This window comes from Ascaphus truei, chromosome 10, assembly GCF_040206685.1.
Source record: "Ascaphus truei isolate aAscTru1 chromosome 10, aAscTru1.hap1, whole genome shotgun sequence".
Lineage (NCBI taxonomy): Eukaryota > Metazoa > Chordata > Amphibia > Anura > Ascaphidae > Ascaphus > Ascaphus truei.
Window position 1 is genome coordinate 43,651,985 of NC_134492.1, and position 17,866 is coordinate 43,669,850.

General features: G+C 43.8%; 1 protein-coding gene across 9 annotated transcripts in view; it reads left to right on the plus strand.

Moving 5' to 3' along the window:
- The window catches only part of PDE4DIP (phosphodiesterase 4D interacting protein), a 134,488-nt gene that overhangs the window by 49,007 nt on the left and 67,615 nt on the right, over positions 1 to 17,866 (plus strand). For 8 of the 9 annotated variants that reach the window (XM_075616842.1, XM_075616843.1, XM_075616845.1 and 5 more), the window contains exons 1-2: positions 8,121 to 10,269; positions 16,640 to 16,777. In XM_075616842.1, coding sequence (XP_075472957.1) covers positions 9,112 to 10,269; positions 16,640 to 16,777 — 1,296 coding nt within the window. In that variant the 5' untranslated portion in view covers positions 8,121 to 9,111. Of the gene's footprint in view, positions 1 to 8,120; positions 10,270 to 16,639; positions 16,778 to 17,866 lie in introns of those variants that run through there. The other variant, XM_075616851.1, reaches the window with a different exon arrangement.

The following is a 17,866-nucleotide window of genomic DNA, read 5'->3' on the forward strand; positions in this document are numbered from 1 at the left end:
ATATTAGCTCTACTTCAATGAACAGATGTTTGGGTGGGTAAGGGCTGTGACACTGGTTTATAAAGGGCTTTCATCGGCCATATAAACCATAGTATTAATTTGTATGTGTATCTGCTTATTGATGTTGTAACTTTATTTACTTTTCTCTGTCCGTCGATGTGAAACGCATTAGAACAGGCCTGGAGACCGTTTCATTTTAAAACGCTATCTGGCAGCAGATGAGGCACAAAAAAAATTGTACCTAAAAAAGGAAAGCTTCAGTTCACATGCTTTTTTTTTTTTTTGAAGTAATCTTAAATCCCCGAAGCTGTTTTATATATATGTTTAAATACACACAATAGTTTATTTGTGTGGGAGTTTTGACCTCGCCTGCTTGTTTGATTAAGATATTGTTTGATAATTTACACTGTGATAAAGTATTATTTACTGCGTTGGGGTCTTAAATGGAAATATTTGTAAAAATATGTTAGAGCTCATTCCATTAAAAAAATACAAATCTTTTAGCCTCTGACAGCTCTGCAGAACCACCAACATTATGCAGGTAACAGGCACCACTGTAGTTATTGGTGCTGGATGAAGGTATTTCCACGCTATTCCTATAGCAGTCCCCTAACACAGTGTTTTTGAAACTTGTTTCTCGTGACACAGTATAAGAAACACATTTTTAAGCGCAACTCAAAGAAACAATTACACTCAATCTCCCCTCTCCTTTCACACTCAATCCCCCCTCCCATCACACACAATTCGTCTTCCAATCACACTCAATTTCCCCTCCCATCACACTCAATCCCCATTCCCATCACACTCAATCCCCCTTCCCATCACACTCAATCCCCCTTACCATCACACTCAATCCCCCTTCCCATCACACTCAATCCCCCTTCCATCACACTCAATTTGCCTCCCTATCACACTCAATTTCCCCTCCCATCACACTCAATCCCCCTTCCATCACACTCAATCCCCCTTCCATCACACTCAATCCCCCTTTCACCTTCCCATCACACTCAGATTCCCCTCCCATCACATTAAATGTCTCCCCCTTCCCCTCACTCAATTTCTCCCCACTCAAAAAAAACATACACATTTTACCTTGTGGGGGGAGGCCTCCGGTCCCGCGTTGCTGGATGCGGAAATCGGGCCCGACTTCTGGGCGGGCCCAAATTCCAGCGCCGACCGGTAGACGGATTGGGGTGGAGGCCCCGCCACAGCAGCTGGGGAGTGCTGGGGCCCGGCATCCGGATGCAGAAATTGTGCCAATTGTCAGTGCCCTACTAGCAGCCAGCCAGTGCATAATCTCCCACGACCCAGTAATGAGGCTATCTGAGGCTGCCATCAGGGCCGCAGACAGATTTCCTGGGGGGCCCAAGACTAGAGTTACGACCGGCCCCCCACCCCCATATCGGCAATCTTGGAAGCCTCCCCATTTCACACCTTGCGAGCCCCCTCTGTCTCCCCCCTCTTCCCATGTATTTATCTCCCTTCCATTCTCACTCTTACCACAATCTCTTCCTCACTCACCCCATCTCACTCTTCCCCCTCCATCAATTACTTCACCCTCAATCAATGCCCCCTCCTCACACTCATTCCCTCTCCCCCCGCCTCCCATGTATTTTTCTCCTCTCCGTCTCTCTCTTACTCCCTCTCTTCCTCACTCACTCCCTCACCCCTCTCTCCACTCACTCTACCCCATCAATCAATTACCCCACTCTCACTCAATTCCCCCTCCTCACCACCCCTCCCCCTACACACACAATCCCCCTCACAAAATACGTACAAAAAAAATCCCCCTACCCCACAAATATATAAAAACCACCACTCCAAATATATACAACCCCCACCACTCCAAATACATACAACCCCCACCACTCCAAATACATACAACCCCCACCACTCCAAATACATACAACCCCCCCACCCCACCAAATACATACAAACCTCCCCCACGCCAAATACATACAAACCTCCCCCATCTCCCAAATACATACAAACCTCCCCATCTCCCAAATACATACAACCCACCCCACCCCCCAAATACATACAAAAAAATCTCCTCCCCCCCGAATACATACAATTCCCCCCACCCACCCACATTTTTATAATTCTCTTCATAAACATACTCCACCTCCTCTTCTGTTTGCTCGATCCTTCCGAAAAAGGGAAAAACCCTATAAATCAGAGGTGCACAAACTTTTCAGTTTGCGCCCCCCTTGCCTGCGCCCCCCTCCTTACCTGCTCTCAGGCTCCACGCGTCATATGACATCACAACATCATGTGACGCATTGCCATTTGACCCCGTGGCGTAATTTGACGCCGCGTTGTCATGGCGCCTCCCCCCGCCATTTAATTGACATGCCTGGGGGAAGAGCTTGGGGCTCTGCAACCGCCGCGCCCCCCTCCCCCTAGAAAAATCCACGCCCCTCCCCCCCAAATTGCGCACCCTGCTCTAAATGAACGGCCCAGTCATGCGTTTCCTCCCACCATGTTTCAGCAACGCCTATTATATCACACTGCTCAGTGGCGTAGCTTTAGCCCGGGGGCCCGTGCTCCTGGGGGCCCGCTCTCTCTCACATAGTTGTCCCCGACTGTGCATGCGCGAATCTGGCCATCTACTCTCCGACTGGCAAGTTTCAATCGTGCAGGAGCAGCCGGCAAAATTTTGCTCTGGGCGGGCGTGCCTGTCCCGCTACGCCACTGATACTGCTCCCGTGCAGCTATTAATTCAAGCTCACCCATTTATCTGTCAGGCTGCATGCATTTGTAAGCATGCATTTAAGGTTTTTTCTAGTCTGTACTATCATCTTATCTGCTCCTGCCTTTCTACACCAATTGGATGCAGTCTTTAGAAGTGTTCTAGTATTATCAGTGGTGAAAGTAGATTTTTATTCTTACAGGTACTCACCCTGGCATTTAAAACACTGGGGTTTCCACCACCACCCCCCTTGTCCGCGGCTTTGCGAGCGTCCGCTCCAACCCACCCTTTTTCACACCTCCTCACTCTCACCCCCCTCTATTCCCCCTTCTCCACATGTATTTCTCTCCTCCCTCTATCTCTTACTCTTCCCCCCTATCTTCCTCACTAACTCTCCCCCTCACTCTTCCTCTCCCCCACCTGCTCCTCTATAACTCCCCCACCTGCCCCGTCTCCTCATACTGCCCCCCGCTGCTATCACTCAATGAGCCTCCACTCACTCAGGTGTGTGTCAGGTACTGCTTCAAAAGAGGAAGTGGATGACTTTCTAAATGATTGCTGGAGCAACAAAAGGATGATCAGTAAATTTAAAAAAATCACTCACTCTCCCCCCCTCTCTTCCTCACTCACTTTCTCCCTCACTCACTATTCCTCTCCCCCACCTCCCCCTCTCACTTCCCCCCTCACTCTCACCCCCCTCTCTCTATTTGTCACCCCACCTCCCCCTCTCACACACGCACAATACCCAGCACAATACATACACAATTCCACCACAATAATTACCCCTCCACAATAATACCCCCCAGAATATAATATCACCCCTACAATACCCCCCACATTAATACCCCCCACAATACAATACAATACCCCCCCAATATAATACAACCCACAAAACACACAATATAATACCCCCCCCCACAATACACACAATACCTCCCACAATACACACAATATAATACCCCCCAATATAATATCACCCCTACAATACACACAATATAATACCACCCACAATATTGTATTGTATTGTATGTCTTTATTTATATAGTGCCATTAATGTACATAGCGCTTCACAGTAGAAATACATGTGGTAATCAAATAAATAACAGATAATATAAATAACAGATCATGGGAATAAGTGCTTTAGACATTAAAGTAACATTAAGGAAGAGGAGTCCCTGCCCCGAGGAGCTTACAGTCTAATTGGTAGGTAGGGAGAACGTACAGAGACAGTAGGAGGGAGTTCTGGTAAGTGCGTCTGCAGGGGGCCAAGCTTTATGTATCATGTGTTCAGAATATCTACAGTGCTTACAGTCTAATTGGTAGGTAGGGAGAACGTACAGAGACAGTAGGAGGGAGTTCTGGTAAGTGCGTCTGCAGGGGGCCAAGCTTTATGTATCATGTGTTCAGAATATCTACAGTGCTATTCATATGCTTCTTTAAGCAAGTGTGTCTTAAGGTGGGTCTTAAAGGTGGATAGAGAGGGTGCTAGTAGGGTACTGAGGGGAAGGGCATTCCAGAGGTGTGGGGCAGTCAGTGAAAAAGGTTTAAGGCGGGAGAGGGTTTTAGATACAAAGGGGGTAGAAAGAAGACATCCTTGAGCAGAACGCAAGAGTCGGGATGGTGCATAGCGAGATATTAGGGCTGAGATGTAAGGAGGGGCAGAAGAGTGTAAAGCTTTAAAAGTGAGTAGAAGAATGGAGTGTGAGATGCGGGATTTGATCAGAAGCCAGGAGAGGGATTTCATGAGGGGAGATGCTGAGACAGATCTAGGAAAGAGTAGAGTGATTCTGGCAGCAGCATTTAGGATAGATTGTAGGGGAGACAGGTGAGAGGCAGGAAGGCCGGACAGCAAGAGGTTACAGTAATCAAGACGGGAGAGAATGAGGGCTTGAGTCAGAGTTTTAGCAGTCGAGCAACAGAGGAAAGGGCGTATCTTTGTTATATTGCGGAGGAAAAAGCGACAAGTTTTAGAAATGTTTTGAATGTGAGGGGCGAATGTGAGAGAGGAGTCGAGTGTGACCCCTAGGCAGCGTGCTTGGGCTACTGGGTGAATGATCGTAGTTCCAACAGTAATGTGGAAGGAGGTAGTAGGGCCAGGTTTGGGAGGAAGTATGAGGAGCTCTGTTTTAGCCATGTTGAGTTTAAGGCGGCGGAGGGCCATCCAGGATGATATAGCAGAGAGACATTCAGAAACTTTGGTTTGTACAGCAGGTGTAAGGTCGGGTGTTGAAAAGTATATTTGTGTGTCGTCAGCATAGAGGTGATATTTAAACCCAAAAGATGTTATTAGGTCACCCAGAGAGAGTGTGTACAGAGAAAAGAGAAGAGGTCCCAGGACAGAGCCCTGGGGTACCCCCACAGAGAGATCAATAGAGGAGGGGGAGGTGTTAGCAGAAGAGACACTGAAAGTACTGTGGGAGAGGTAGGATGAGATCCAGGATAGAGCTTTGTTCCGAATACCAAGAGTATGGAGAATATGAAGGAGAAGAGGGTGGTCCATGGTGTCAAATGCTGCAGAGAGGTCGAGTAATATGAGCACAGTGTAATGACCTCTGTCTTTGGCAGCATGGAGGTCGTCAGTTATTTTAGTGAGGGCTGTTTCCGTGGAGTGAGCAGTGCGGAAGCCAGATTGTAGAGGGTCTAGGAGAGAATAGGTGTTGAGAAAATGGAGCAAGCGAGAGAATACAAGACGTTCAAGGAGTTTAGAGGCAAAATGCAGGAGGGAGACAGGTCGATAGTTAGAAAGACAGGTAGGGTCAAGCTTGCTGTTTTTGAGTAATGGTATGACTGTTGCATGTTTGAAGGAGGATGGAAAGGTTCCAGAGCAGAGGGAGGAGTTAAAAATGTGTGTGAGCGTAGGGATTATAGTAGGAGCAAGAGGTTTTAGGAGATGGGAGGGTCAAGAGGGCAAGTGGTAGAGGGACACAATATCCCCCCACAATACACACACTATAATACCCCCACAATATAATACCACCCCTACAATAATACCCCCACAATACAATACCCCACACAATATAATATCCCCCACAAAACACAGAATTTAACACCCCCCACAATACCCCCCACAATACACAAAATATAATACCCTCTCACAATATAATACCACCCCCACAAAATAATACCCCACAAAACATACAATATAATAACTCCCAAAACAATACCCCCACAATAATGCCTCCCCACAATACACACGAGAACAAGAGAATACCCCCTACAATGCACACAATAACCCCCCCCCCAATAATTGGAAGCAAAACGAACCTGTCTCCCTGCCTCTCTCTGTGCCTTAGCCCCTCTCTCTCTCTCTCTCTCTCTCTCTCTGCCTCTCTCTGTGCCTTAGCCTCTCTCTCTCTCTGCCTCTCTGTGCCTTTGCCTCTCTCTGCCTCTCTCTGTGCCTTTGCCTCTCTCTGCCTCTCTCTGTGCCTTTGCCTCTCTGTGCCTCTCTCTCTCTGCCTTTGTCGCTCTCTGTCTCTCTCTCTCTGCCTCTCTCTGTGCCCTTGCCTCTCTCTCTGTCTCTCTCTGTGCCTCGCTCTCTGCCTCTTTCTCTCTGTCTCTGTCTGTGCCTTTGCCTCTCTGCCTCTTTCTCTCTGTCTCTGTCTGTGCCTTAGCCTCTCTCTCTACCTCTGCCTCTCTGCCTGCTTCTTCACGCCTAGGGTCTCTCCGCGTGTCACCCCAACAGAGCAACTGCAGTGATGTAGATGCCCTAATATGGGCATATCCATATATGACATATCCATATTAGGGCATCCTATGTCACTGACCGGAGCAGCTCTGTGAGACACGCTCAGCTGCGGAGAGACCAGCGAGAGCAGCGAGAGAAAGAAAAAGAGGCAGGGAGAGAGAGAAATGGGGCAGGAAGGCAGACAGAGAGGCAGGTTAGTACTAAAATTCCCAGTAATTCATACCGGTACACAGCACCGGTACTTTTTGTTTTACCGTACCGGTCTACTTTCACCTATGAGTATTTTCGGTATTTAATATGGGTGTCTTCCTGCTTTAGGGTTTTCAGATGTCCCGATTTTTAGCTGTTTGTCCCAGATCCCGACTTTTTTGCCCGCTGTTCCGATTTTTATTGGCGCCTGCCGCACATGCACAATCGCGCATGCCGACTGTGCATGCGCGACATTTGTCCCGGTTTTTCCTGGGACAAATATGGTCACCGTACCCTGCTTGCCAAACTCCCACTTGCGCCCATTCTGCCTCCATGATCCCTTGCTATTTCCCCATCCTTATCTATTCTATTTAGTTCATTATCCCTTTCCTGTCCCTACCCCCTCCGTCCTAGTTTAATATATGAGACCATGATAACATAAGAGTTTTACCCGGGGGGTGGGGGGGAGGACCAGCCCTAGAGCTGTACGACACTAATTATTGCTTCGGGGACCCCTGTTCTTGAGGGGATATTTACAATTTTAGTTTCTGGTTTAGTTCCTTGGTTTTCAAAGATGGTGCCACAGTCATCCAATAGGAAGCAGCAACATTATTTGTTGAGGTTTGCTGTTTGCTCGCCGGAGGCCATTTTTTTTTTAAAGATTTAAAAACAGCAACTAAAACTGTAAGTATCTTGGAACCGAGGAGTCCCTTGATCTAAAAATTGCACGGTTAATCTCTGGAAGACTGCTGGTTTAAACCATTAAAAAAAAAAACAAGTAGGTGCGATTTCAGTGCAGCTTTATCTAAAAATAGAAAAAAAATGGCTTGAATCTATCTTTGGCTAAGTAGTGTTTTTACAGACCTGGAATTAAAGAGGACAACATAATAATGTCCCAATCCTGCTTTTTGATTCCCACTTGCTGATCTGTTAGCAACTTTGATGTAACGGTAAGATCCGGGGGAATAAAGACAGATCTGGATAATTATCCTATGATTGACCACCTACTTGGCCATTGTTGCAACTTACATATCTAACAGACGTTTGTTACCCCTTTAACTCAATAAATAACGTGGTAACTTAATAACGCGCGCATCACCATTAGTATTCAAATGAGCAGCGGCATTTAGTGCTATAAATATTGCAGTCCCATAAATACATCACATTGTGTTACCAGGTGCAATTACATCTGCTACATCAGTAGGATAGCCAGGTACGCCATATACTACACTATAATATACCTTATAAAACCTGTCTACCATTCTGCCACTGAAGAGACTACAATATAATGTAGGATTCTGGATTTTATCAGCTTTTTGGTAATGGATATAAATAGTAAAAAAAAAAAAAAGAATAATAGTACAAATAACAATACAGTCCTTGTAAGTGGGAGTTTGGTGCAGTAATCATAGCTTGCTTATAGTGAGATCATTACTGAGTGTCAACATTACCAGGCTCACTGCGCTGTATTGCAATACTAGCAGTACCCCCGCGCGTGCGCATTGCAGTGTAGATATAGCGGAACTACATTTCCCAGGATGCCCCGTGCCGCCGCCATCTTGAAATCAGAGCCGAGGCTGCTGGCTGGCTGGCGGCGGTACCCGGGAGTTTGAGGTTTCGCCACGGCCGCGCTCCGTGCCGGTTGCTAGGCAGATGGGAGACAGAGAAGCGGGCGGGAGATTGGTCACGTCTTGTACCGTTGGAAGCGGTTGTTACCTCGACCTGTATCCTGGGAAATAAGAAGCAAAAAAACAGCCACGTCAGAGCTGCCAGTGACAGCGACATTTCCATGGGATGCCTCATCTTTACTGCTGCCACCTCATGCATTATATATATATATATATATATATTTATATGTTTTTACCAGTTTTAATTCATGTGGTAAATTATTAGAATTTTTCAATGAATATATATATTTTTTTAATGAGATATATGCACCTCCTCATTTTTAATTGAAGATACGGAGACAGTCCTTAAAAAAAAAATTAAAAAAAATACAGTTTGTTCATATCTGTCAATTTACAAGGATTGAGATCAGAAGAAGAGATGTTTAAGTAGCAACAACTTCACCTGAGAAATACTCGGCTGTGGGTCCTTTTAAAAGTTATCATTATTACAAAATAATCTACACCAAATACAAGAACAGCTTTATACTAGGAGGATGTATTGGAAGAAGAGTGGCACCTTATTGGAAATATGCATGTATTGAAGTCTGTGATGCTGGTTTTAAGTGTCACTTCTCCCAGTTGAGTTTACCTGCCTTCAAGTGAAGAAGAGTGCCAACAAATAAGTTGGATTGCCTTTAAATGAAGAAGACGTCTATTATGTGTAACTGCCTTCAAATGGTTGGCAGGAACTGCTTCCAATGACCGTACAACTGAATGACGCTGCCTTATAATGAGTAAGACTCTTAAATCCTTATTGCTGCTTTCCAGTGATTCAGTTCCGTTGAGGGAGTCGGTTCACTTGTGAGATTTGACATCCACTGTGCAACCTTATTCTGGGTGAGATTTGCCAGTATTTATTTGTAAGGCAGAGCAATTCAATGCTGGATTCAAAGATGAAGGAGATGTGCAGGATCTGTTCCAGGGAGCTGTGTGGAAACCAGCGCCGGTGGATCTTCCACACAGCCTCCAAATTGAATTTGCAAGTGGTGCTGTCCCATGTCCTGGGCAAAGAGGTCTCACGCGATGGCAAAGCAGAGTTTGCTTGCAGCAAGTGTGCTTTCGTGCTGGAACGTATCTACAGGTTCGACACGGTCATTGCCCGCATTGAAGCCCTTTCCATTGAGCGCTTGCAGAAGCTCCTTTCGGAGAAGGACCGACTGAAGCACTGCCTTGCCAGTCTGTACAGAAAGAACAACAGTGAAGAGGCCAGTCTGGAGACCAAAGCAGGAGAGGGCATTGTAGATATTTCAAACCTCCCTGATGTCCAATACTCTGCCCTTCTGCAAGAAGACTTTGCTTTTTCTGGGTTTGAATGCTGGACAGAGCTGGAGGACCAGATCCAGGAACCACAGCATTGCCCGCACACTGAGGGTGGTGGGGTCCGCCCGAGACGCTGCCGTGGCTGTTCTGCCTTAAGGGTAGCTGATTCTGATTATGAAGCTATTTGTAAGGTACCAAGGAAGGTGGCCAGGAGCATCTCTGGTGAACCTTCAACCAGGTACTCTGCCAGCATGTGCAACGAGGAGGTAACAGTTACCCAGCACTCCCCAGGGGAGGTACCAGATGCCAAGTTGCCAATAGATGCAGAAGGCTTGGATAGAATGTCCTCTGGCTCTTCTGTTGAGTCTGTTCCCACTACCTTGGATACTGGTACGTCGCTACAAAAGGATGAAGATGCAATGAAAGCAACATCAGAGGATTCAAAGTGTGATTGCTGCTCTAGTAACCCTGTTGTACACTCTTCTTTGTATGGGAGCAAATTGGACCTAGCCCTTAGTCTGGTTAAAACATTTGACTACAGACCAGTCCAGAGACCCAGAGGCAGCAGGATACCTGTGAAATCCAGCCCATCTGACTTTAAACTGAGTGACATTATGACCAGTGGCCAATCAAGCTTGCCAGCCACTGGGCTTGGGTTCCTGAGTAGAATTGCCGAAAGCCCTCCCATGATTGCTCAGGACTTTATTCCTGAGCTTGCTGAGCTACAGGACCTATGGCAAGATATTTATGAAGATTATATGCCACTTCGCATGCAGGTATATGCCCAAGTTACCTAGCAGTACATTATGGCCCATATTTACTAAGCAGTCGTGTGCCATACGAGACCTGTTCCAGTACCAGGTGGTGTCTTATGGCAGAAGACTGCTTGGTAAATCTGGCACTATATGTTTTAGTACGAACAAAGTTATAATTTCCATTACATTTTCTAGTGTCGCATAAGACACGTAAACACATTGAACCCTACCTTTTATTTTTTATTTTACTACTATTCATACATTCTACATAGCAAAGAATATTACTTATTCTTATTAGTCTGTTCTGGAACACGTTGCCTTTTTGCCAGCCATTTTAAATATGAAACATTTGCCGGCTTGCTATCAGATTTACATGTACAATTCAGGCATCCCATTGGGCCTTCTGATTCAGTCCTACCTCCAAAATGTGCCTGGCATGGAGGGTAGTAAAACACATAGGGGGGAGATCCACTGCCTCAGTAACAGGTTCTCTCACTGCAATCCTGCATTCAAGTCAATGGCCATTCACGTGGAATTGCATATTGCAGGTGAGTGAATCCCCGGCAATAGCGGGCAAATACTAAAGTCTTATTTTCACCAATATACTTCAAAGGGGGGGCTGTACTATATTGCAAGGCAATACGTTTCAGAATGACATGTCACTAAACACCAATTTACTTTATTTGTATGCTTCCTAAAAGAAGATCTGATTAATTCAGTTTCCTATCTCATACTTTCAGTTCGGGGCAAATATTACAGTTGCTTTTTAAGCCTTTCATGCTTTTTATTTTCTATCTTGTTGAGAGGTATTCAACTAGACTGATTTAATATTTTATAAGATTTATGAGCAAACCTGCCCCAGATTTCCACAAGAACAGAAAGCATTTCAGCCTCTGATTATCAGGGCCCATTCACTGCCCGGTGTAGTCCGTTACCAGGCATTTATGTCAGATTTCAGGACCTATTCCCATCTTTGCTTTCACTACAATATACCTGTTGCCAACAGCCAGTTAAACTGCAGAAAGATTGCTAGTATAATAGGTTAGTTACATAACAAGAAAGCAACCCAGCATTAAAGGGGTTATATCTGCCAATGTGCAGTCCTTGTATAAGCCCTTTCCCTAACAAATGGGCTTACTATACCACTATTAACTGCGTGACAGCAATTTGTGGTTCCAGCTTGTTCCATGTCAGATTCACTTCAAAATCCTCTCCATCAGATTAATGGCGTCGGCCGTGTATGGGCTCATGCTGCGGGGTCACTATGGGAACCTGACGCTCTTAATTACAGCGACTGGGACCAAGCAATTAGCTGTAGAAATCTTTCATTGGCTTATTAATTACGTGTAGTTGAGAGGATCTCTGAAGGGAACTTTGCTGATCGGAGGTTAGGGTTGGATAATAAAAGAGAAAAAAAATCTCACGATAACATTATTTAGACATTTACAATATTTATTTCGACATGTATCTGTTCACCAGGAAAACAAATAACTGTTTTTGTATTTTTTAAAAAAATAACTGTGAACAATAAGTAACCCTTATGGTATGTAGGGAAAGGGATTAAGACAAAAAGGGGGCAAGAACAGGGCAAAGTGATCCTCCGTAGGAGAGATGCTCCAACTCCCTTATTTATTTATTTTACATTGCATGTCACTTGCTGTCCTTAAAATATCAATGACTGGCATAGCTGACTGCTAGTAATACCACGATAGTAAAACATTTAAATATTGACTTATTGTCATTTTTATGATCTAGCTCAGTGTTTTTCAACAAGGGCTCCCTGCAGTTTTCAGGTCATTTGAAAATTGTACCAAATATAGAAGAATTTACAATGTATCTGATCACATACGCACTATTAGAGAGGGTTGGGGTTCCTTACAATGCATCTGTTATCAGACGCGCTATTAGAGAGGGTTGGGGTTCCTTACAATGCATCTGTTATCAGACGCGCTATTAGAGAGGGTTGGGGTTCCTTACAATGCATCTGATCTCAGACACACCATTAGAGAAGGTTGTGGTTCCTTACAATGCATCTGATCTCAGACGCACTGTTAGAGAGGGTTTGGGTTCCTTACAGTGCATTTGATCTCATACGCGCTATTAGCAAGGGTTGGGGGTTCTGCAGAATTTCACAATATAATTATAGGGTTCTTTAACCAAAAAAAGGTCGAAAACCTTTGATCTAGCTATTACTATCATATTAGTGTATTGCACAGCTGTCAGAGGCAGTTTTTTCAATCAGAAATACACAAAGCAGACACTACTGTCTTATTTTCTTCTACAAATCACCCAGTTGTGCTTTGGGTGGATATTTATTTGCCTATCATTTGTTTAATAATAGGCATCCTAAGGGGCTTATGCAGAGAGGAACGTTATTTAATGTGAAAACGGCAAGAAAATAGCCACAGAATTGGAGCAAGTTATGGTCGTATGCTGAAAGCTGTGTTACCTCATTTTTCTGATGAGATTCAAAATTGCCAAGTTTTTCTGGCTAGATTGAACTCGCTGTAATATAGGGCAGAATGGCGAGTTGCAGTGCATCTATGCTACCTGCATACCACCCTATTTTAACATGGAGAATTTACCAATCTCTCCACGTGTTTGGCAATTTTTAAAGTAAAGAAACCTGCTGTGGCGAATTTTATGAATCTCTCCATGTTCTCTGCAGGACAAGCTTCTCTGGGAAGTATTTTCGCCAAAATATGGTGCTATTTCCCTTCTCTATCCTCTCTGCATAAGCCCCTAAATTCTATTCTCACATAGCTCTACTATTATATTTAGCATTCATATAATATAATGTAAATGCTTCCCAGCCTAAAACAGTCTAACTTAGCACACCCATTTCTTTTAATGGTAAAATGATTTGGAGAATTTGCTTCATGGCAGTAGACTTCTATTACTTAAGTGCAGGCGACGGCACGCGCAACTGCGCGAGCGCGACATGAACATATTTAGGTAAGTAAACCAGTCCGGCCATGCTGCGCGCCATGCCACGCGCACGACGGCGCTGCAGGATTTGGAGGAGACAAAGAAATTAGATTTTTCACGCCGTGGCTGCGGTTCGTTGCGGTTTGAGCCAATCAGGGCGAACCCAGCTGGATGATGTCACGGCCACGCCTCCCCATCGCTCGCGCAAGAGAGTCCAGAAATCACTCAGGCGACAGGTGCACACGCCTCCCTGCGCTCCGTCGCGCGTGCACTATGGCCGGAGCCTTAAAGACCTTCAGTTCTTGTTTCAGTCAAGAACATAAGAATTGTGGAGTTAATAATTTATTTATTTTTATATAGCGCAAACGTGTTCACAGCACTTGACTGAGAAAATGTAGACAATTTAAAATACAAGGAACAACATATATCATCATGCTAATGAAGTGAAGCAGATTTTAGGGACCTGTTATAGACATACACAAATATTTGCTGTAGGTAGTGAGACCATTTAGTGGACAAACATTACATGGGGTGGGGGGGAGAGAGCCCGGCGGCAGAGGGGGGCCCAATTGGCTTAACACAGAAGTTGGACCATACTCTGGTAAGTACAATGTGCCCCCCTGCTGAAAACCCATCCTCCCACTCAACAAACCTTAGGGGCCCCCATGCAAAACAGGGAAAGCTGTTGGTGGCCCTGACCTCTGTACAGTATAATAGATGAAGAACACTAATGTTGGTCCTCTCAAAGGTGTCACAACCTACACCATCTGATTTATTCCAGGACCAATACCAATGTTTTTTTACTGACCCTTCCCTGACCCCCTGGTTTTACCTAAGTGGATAGCATTGGGTCTCCTGAGCTGCACCACATCGCGGCTTCCTATCGGACTGCATAATGTGGGGATTTCATTACCAGGAAGTAACTGGCGGCCCCTTTCCCAGTAAGTATCTCGGAACAGGCGTACACCAGAGCTGAAATTAACACGGGTCAGCTTTGGGGATCCCCTGCTTTTCACCGACGTAAAATGTATTTATTTATAAAAATGTTTTACCAAGAAGTAATACATTGAGAGTTACTTCTCGTTTTCAAGTATGTCCCTAATGTAAAAGGGGAGAGGAGCAAGGTGGGAATTGCTCCGTTATTGCGGCCGTGCAGGACCTAAGTTCTCCATGTGGCTTGAGCAGCAAATATTACTTTCTAAACGTTTTGTGGGACATAGCTGTGTTCACTGTGCTTGATCATTTAAGTACCAAACTATGTACAGTAATTGCACCTTATACGAACAATTTGTTTTTTTTGTACTATAAAGAGCCTTGACACAAATGCAGATTTATGTAGTAAATCTGGGCCAATAAGTTTTTTTTTATGTGAAGCACACTAAACCCGTTCCATGCTCTGTGGGACTGAGGTGCATTTCTTTGCAATGCTTTGGTTGAGAATGGGGTTCATCAAGCACTTTTATTAATTCATTTTCTACTTGCTATGAATTATAAAGAGACCACACCTGTAATTACCTCCTCGCTTTCTAAGCATTTTGATATAGTTATGTCAAAGACAAGAGACTATTGGAAAGCGGATCAGTGCTATGAATTGCTCAGCAAATTGTCAGCTTTGTAATTGATAATCAAGTTCAACTCAAATGTTCAAAATGAGTACTCCAGATTCATTGAAAACAGACCGGAATAACTGGCTGGATAAAAATCATATGTAATGTAGGATGGACTACTGTGTTTTACCCCATGTTCTTATTGAGTGATTTGTGAAATAAGAAAAATACTGTCACGCAAACAATGAGAGTAATAACCCTCAAAAAAGTGCAATCGATGGTGAACAAAAAATAAAATCTAATAATCACAGTGGGGTGTACCAAACAAATGGTGTCTATGTGAATGTACATACAGTTTCCAGAGTAGAAAGTCTCGAAGTCCAAATATACTGGAGATTAAATGGTGGTTTCCTGATCCTGCAGCCAGAGTCTTAAAGCAGCAATGTTTTTTTCCTATTCAATATGTGCATGAATAGAATCTTCACACTGACAAGTAATTAGCCAAGTTGTCAATTGATCCGTTCTCCTGTGATCGATCAGCGAAGATTCGGCTCGGGGGTTCACTAAATGGCTGTCAGTGCAGCAGAACAGGACCCAAGATGCAAATTCTGTGGGGAAGATCATGTGACCAGGCAGTCGCTAGATACAATTGGTGCACTGCTAGAGACAGGGCAGGACTCAAAATGGGATGTGTCTGAGCCTGTTTCAGGAGACAATAGAATAATACTGTTTTATATTGGAATCAATGAAAGATCAGTACAATTTTATTTTGCCATTTATATACTGCTTTTATTCATATTTAAATTGTTCATTAAACAAGCATTATATGCGGATGTCACTTTGTCTCTGTATGGACAATCAATCCTCCTAAAAACCTTACCTGAGGTGAATCAGGAACGTGGGAGCAGTTAATGACACAGTGACCAAAACTGCATATTTGGTGATTCATTAAGGTGTCCAATGTGAGTGTAATTCTCACCATTTGTCCGACATTATTCAATATAGTCATACAGTATTATACTATTGTCTCCTTTCTTTCTCTCTTTCTCCCTGTGCAAATCCATGGATTCATGCACCTAGAGACATTCTTTTTCCCATCAGTTCCTTATTTAGTGCTTTGCAGCAAGTTGCTGCTGTTGATTTACTTATATTTTTCTGCTGACATAACTTGTATTAGATGACGGATCTATAAGTCACATTTTCCACTTTCCAATAACATTAAAAACCAGTAATCACAGCGGTTTTCCATCACAGAGTGCTGTAATAGGATCTAGGCCCCGAGGCTGCACACAGTGACTTGTGTCATTTGGAAAAAGACTCTTTATGACACATAAAGCTAGCACAGGGCAGACATTGTGAAACCATGAGCACAGCAGTTTGTGAATCAGCAAAACATTTTTGTAACTATGTCAATTGTATGCTAGGATTACCAAGAGCAACGTAGCCTTGGGCTAAACAAACAGTCCTGCTTCTTTGGTGGGTGGAAAAAAATCAACATACAGCTACATTTTTTATCTAAATTCTTAGCAAACAGAAAACAAGTATTGAACGGTACTGGTCCTTTTTTTTAAAGACTTCTATGAGGGGGGAAAATGGCAGCCACCTGCGGCAGAGAAACACAAATGTTTTTCTACCCTGTAATAGGATATAAAGATATAAAATATTCCGTTAGGAAGCGTGAAGATTGAGACAACAATATGTTCATATATGTCACATTTCTAATGTGTAATTTTTCACTCTGGATATCCTATTTTAGTTTTGAGGTTTCTTTAGACCAATACTATTTATTCTAGAAGCCTATGTGATAAAACGCTATGGATTGTTAAGAAACGTTGAAAAAATAAACCATGATATCATATTTTGTAATTGTTCATGTGAAAAAAGCTTATTGCTAAATGTTTCTCTCTCCCCTGTAGAATCTGATAGAAAAGCAGCAGCAGGATGTGAATGAGCACCAGGCGGCATCTGGGGAACATGTCTCACAGTTGCAGTCTGGTGAGCTCCAGCTGCAGACTGTTCAATGCAGACTGCAGGAGACTGAAGCCTCCAATAAGGTGACTGTGTTATGGGGGCGTTCTTCCATTGACCTCACTAAGTCCATACACTGGGGGCTAGATCCATAGAGGCTCATAACGTGATGTTACCTAAAACAGGAATAGACGGGATGTTTCCTGAGTTAACATAGTGTCCTCAAAGCTAATTATATGCAAAAGCAACGGCCGAAATACATCTGGTCAGCACAGGATTAACGTTAATTTATTGTAGCATAATGTTGTGTTATCATCCAATAGCGTGGTGCTTAGTTTTTTTTTGTTGAGGTATTCTATAACAAATAAAGTAGCAAACACAAATCAATGTACAGTATGAACCTTTAGTAATCGCTCCCCAAATTCATATGCTAAGCACTTTACCACTGTGACCAGTGTCACTTTCTTACCCTTTGCAACAGATACCTAAATCATATATACAAGTATCGCCACATGATGTTGTAATCGGTGGTACCATGTACCTAATGATAGTTCGTATGACTACTTCCTATGCAGGAACATGATGTTTCTTTCTTTTTTTTAAATCAATATTTCGTGGTAGTTATAAGCAGGAAATTTGGGAATATTCTTAGTTGAAATATTTCGTATATCCAAATGGAATATATGAAATATATTAAATATTGATATCAAAATGCCATATTTCCCCCTATAAATGCTTGTTCTGCAATCATACGTTTCTGTATTTGCCACACATCTAGACCTCACTAGACCAGGGTTCTTCTAGTTCTCCAAAGGGGCCCAAGTCAGAAAACATTTAGTAGCTTTTGTAATGTAATTTTAGATAAAATGAAGCCTTGCAAATTATTATATTTCAACATTTTGCGAGCATTTATAACGTGCCATATATATTTACATTACCTTACAAGAGAGTTTGTGTGAAAAATCACACTTAGCTGCCTAAGCAACTTGTATGAAATTGGCAGAAGCAGAGAGTCCAAGGGCCACGCTAAGGACCAGCAGACCACCGCCCCCTTGTAGGGCCAGGCCCTCTTCTGCAGGCCCATCATCTCCTTATACCTCCCCCGGCACATTACCTACCTAAACCTTCCCCCCACCCCCAAGCCTATTACCTCCCTATACCCCCATCACCTAGGC